Consider the following 3,460-nt stretch of genomic DNA (forward strand, 5'->3'; position numbering starts at 1 on the left):
ATTTTGAGGTAGAGGTCTAAATTGACTTCCATATAAAATGTAAAGTATAAAGTGTAAATAAAACAAATGTTAAGGTATAGGTCTAAATTGACTTCCATGTAAACAAAGTAACATAAAACATAAATAAAATAGTGAAGAAGTAAAAAATAAATAGAAAAATTTATTAACTAACATAGTAATTAGTAATGAACTGATAAAACAAAATATATATTATTAAATAAATTTAATAATTGACTAAATAATATCTTAACTGAGGGTACGTACAAGATGCACTTTGGTTTTTCTGAAGCACAGTCGACGTGTGTATAATCCTTAGTACTCGTGATAATACTAAACGTGACTGGCCATAACGCATCTACACCTTCGCCACTCGCCACAAATCCAAGCCTTGTACAAATATTTGGTAAACAAAGGAAGCAACAAACATCCGTATCCACACACTTATTTTGTTCTTTTGAATTTTTTTTTACAATTCATATAAACAGCAATACACAACTTATAAATTCAACCTTCTTTTTTTTCAACGTTTTAATTTAATAACCTACACGTATAATGCTTTCATAAATATATATTTATGCTATGTTAAATAAATAATAAACTGCTGATGTTATTAAAAAAGGTTAGAAACAATGTATTTAGCCCGAATCGATACAATTTTTAAATATACAACATTAAACCAGAGTTAATTATTGAATCCAAAGGTTGAAGAAATTCTTTAAATAATTAAAATACGAAGAGCTCAAATAATCTTTTGACAGTTATAAAACAATGCAAACTGACAACCGACGTGTCGACATCAAATTCAGGCCAACTCGCGTACAAGCCAATCCTAATAACCCATCCACACGCTTGGGCATTCACAAACGTGTCGAGGTACCTTTAGATGTTTGTGAATAAACTATTCTTATTCATTCTGGATTCAGACTACCTGATGCTTAGACCGTTTATTTTCGTGTGTGGCACAAAAATAAATTTTTAAATGGCCTGTATTTATTAAAGTGATCTTCAGAATTAATGATTCACTAAGAAAAATTATTTGAAATTAACTCACCAACAATGCTCCAGGCCTTCGTCAGGATGGCGGAAACCAGATAGATACACTATCACTCCACACTTCTACTAATTTAATTATTTTCTGGTCGTTAATACTTAACAATTTTTCCAGTGAAAAAGAAGAAAAAGTGGTTTCTTAACTTACATCTTGACGTATCCGTATATAGTAATTAATAATGTATTGATATATTAATAATACTGAGGTAGCAGTAAATGTAACTCTATAGAATGATAAATACTGAAATTGATAACAATTACTTACTTACATTGGCTAATAATAATATCCTTTTTAAAAAAAATACTTTAATTCTATTATAATAAGGCTTCAAATAACGTTTCAGGCTTCAGAATAATAAAATAGAAATATTTCGAAATTTGTTAGTTTATAATTTCTGTTTATTTGTAAGTTTCTCTGAGTGATGGTAGTTATCTCTTTTTGTTTTATAGCCCTTATGAAGACCTGAAAACCAGGTGGAGGCATCGGCATGAATAAATAATTTTTTGTTTATTCGTGTTTTTTGCAGATCATAACTCCAACCATCTTTTCCACTCCAATAGTTGTCTGTATTTAAATATAAGCCATGTAGCCAAAATGTTTATTAACTGATTAAGTCATCCCATGTCTAAATGTCCATTTGTCACAGCCAAACAATTAACTTGATAATACGACACGAAACGGATCGGATCAAACAAATATTAAAAAAAAAAAATTAATTTTTCAATTTTATTTCAATTTCGAAATGAGTCTGATTTTATATTTTGTGGCGTATTTAATAGAAACAACGCAGATATAGCGTGTCCGACACGGACCTACACGGCGCGTGTCTCACTAAGAAGAATGGGCATCCTCTAAAACGATATGTTGTCTGACACGCAACGTGGAACGTGTCTGACAAGGCCTGCCGTAGAGTGGGGGAATGCTTCAGACACCGTCCGCTACATCAGTCGCATTTTACCTTTAATGCAGTATTCATGTGGTTTATATTTTCATGAAAATGGATGCCGAACAGCTAATAGAATGTGTAAGAGATTTTCCTCTTCTGTATAACTTAGAAGAAAAAGAATATTGCGACACTGATAAGAAGGAACGTGCTTGGAAGGAAATTGGTGTTTTGATGAATAAATCAGGTAAGCTGTAAAAAGCAATATTATTTATGAAGTTATAATATAATTAACTATATCAATTATTATCATTATCAATATCAATAATATTAACAATATTATTTATTATTAATAAAATTATCGATACAATTTATTATTACTAATATTAACAATACTATTTATTATCATCACTATTTCATCATATGTTCAAGATGTTATTTTACATTAATATTGTTTCATTATTATTATTTTTTTTAATTTATTATTTAATCTATATATCTTTGTAAATATGGTATGAATGAGTTCTCTATATTATAAACTGTCTACAAGTATATGATATATGATAAAAAAATTATTCCATCATAATTCTAGAGTACACGAACTCAATAACTACACATTCGAGTTCGTACAATCCTTTTCTGAAGGGGCTTTCACCCTAGTAAAATATCTCTAATTCTTTTTTACAAAATATGGTAGTGGAGCCCCCACACTATTGAAACATTTACCTTGTATTGTACTCTGCCGTAGCTGCCTACGTCGCTTTTCCCAGGGCTGACTCGGAGGTTACAAGTATTTTAGATGCATTCTGTGCAGTATCAATGGATACTTTTAATTAGAGAGAGAGAGATTTTATTGTTCTTGAATTATTTACAATTTTACAATAAACCATGATGCTCTGAGACTACAGTGTCTCATTGAGCAATTCAAATTATTCACGTTTCTTGGTATAATATAATTTTTTTGAAAACAAGTACAAAAGATAACTAAAAAAGAAAAGAATATTTTTAAACATATTAACTTCTTAAAAAACAAAACAAAAAAGAGATAAAATAAGAAGAAAAAAAAAAAAAAAAGGCTAATGAAATAATAAGAATGAAATGAAAATGTATGCCCTCTGGAAATATTAGGTACATAAAATGATACTATAAATACGAGTTAATTACAAAATAAAATCCTTCTTAAACAAAAGAACAAAATTAAAATAAAATAAGAAAGAGATTGAAAATAGAATATTATCAGATAAAATTATATATATAAGATAACATTTTATTAGTACAAATTAATTATGAGAAAAAATAAATAAATATATACAAAATAAAATAAGTCAATGAATAAAAAATAAAACAAATAACATACTTCTTTTTATGACCAAAATAAGATTTAAAATATACTACCCAATGGGACTGTTGAATAAACGAAATAATCTTCTTGTACATTCGAGGTTATTAAACATAATATTTTTCTAAAAGTGACAAAACAAAATTGCATAATTTAAAATCCTTATGAAACTATTGAATAAACAAAA

The 3,460-nt window shown here is 28.0% G+C and overlaps 2 protein-coding genes across 2 annotated transcripts in view; one reads left to right on the forward strand and one right to left on the reverse strand.

Moving 5' to 3' along the window:
- LOC106677543 (uncharacterized) overlaps positions 1-3,460 on the reverse strand; it is an 18,223-nt gene that overhangs the window by 2,698 nt on the left and 12,065 nt on the right. The gene's annotated exons all lie outside the window — the stretch shown is intronic.
- LOC106677595 (uncharacterized) overlaps positions 1,817-3,460 on the forward strand; it is a 6,191-nt gene continuing 4,547 nt past the window's right edge. The window contains exon 1 of the mRNA XM_014415624.3: positions 1,817-2,181. Within this exon, the coding sequence (XP_014271110.1) occupies positions 2,043-2,181 (139 nt within the window). The 5' untranslated portion in view covers positions 1,817-2,042. The remainder of the gene's footprint in view (positions 2,182-3,460) is intronic.

Source organism: Halyomorpha halys, unplaced genomic scaffold (assembly GCF_000696795.3).
Source record: "Halyomorpha halys isolate HHAL.00 unplaced genomic scaffold, Hhal_1.1 Scaffold8.1, whole genome shotgun sequence".
Taxonomy (NCBI): domain Eukaryota; kingdom Metazoa; phylum Arthropoda; class Insecta; order Hemiptera; family Pentatomidae; genus Halyomorpha; species Halyomorpha halys.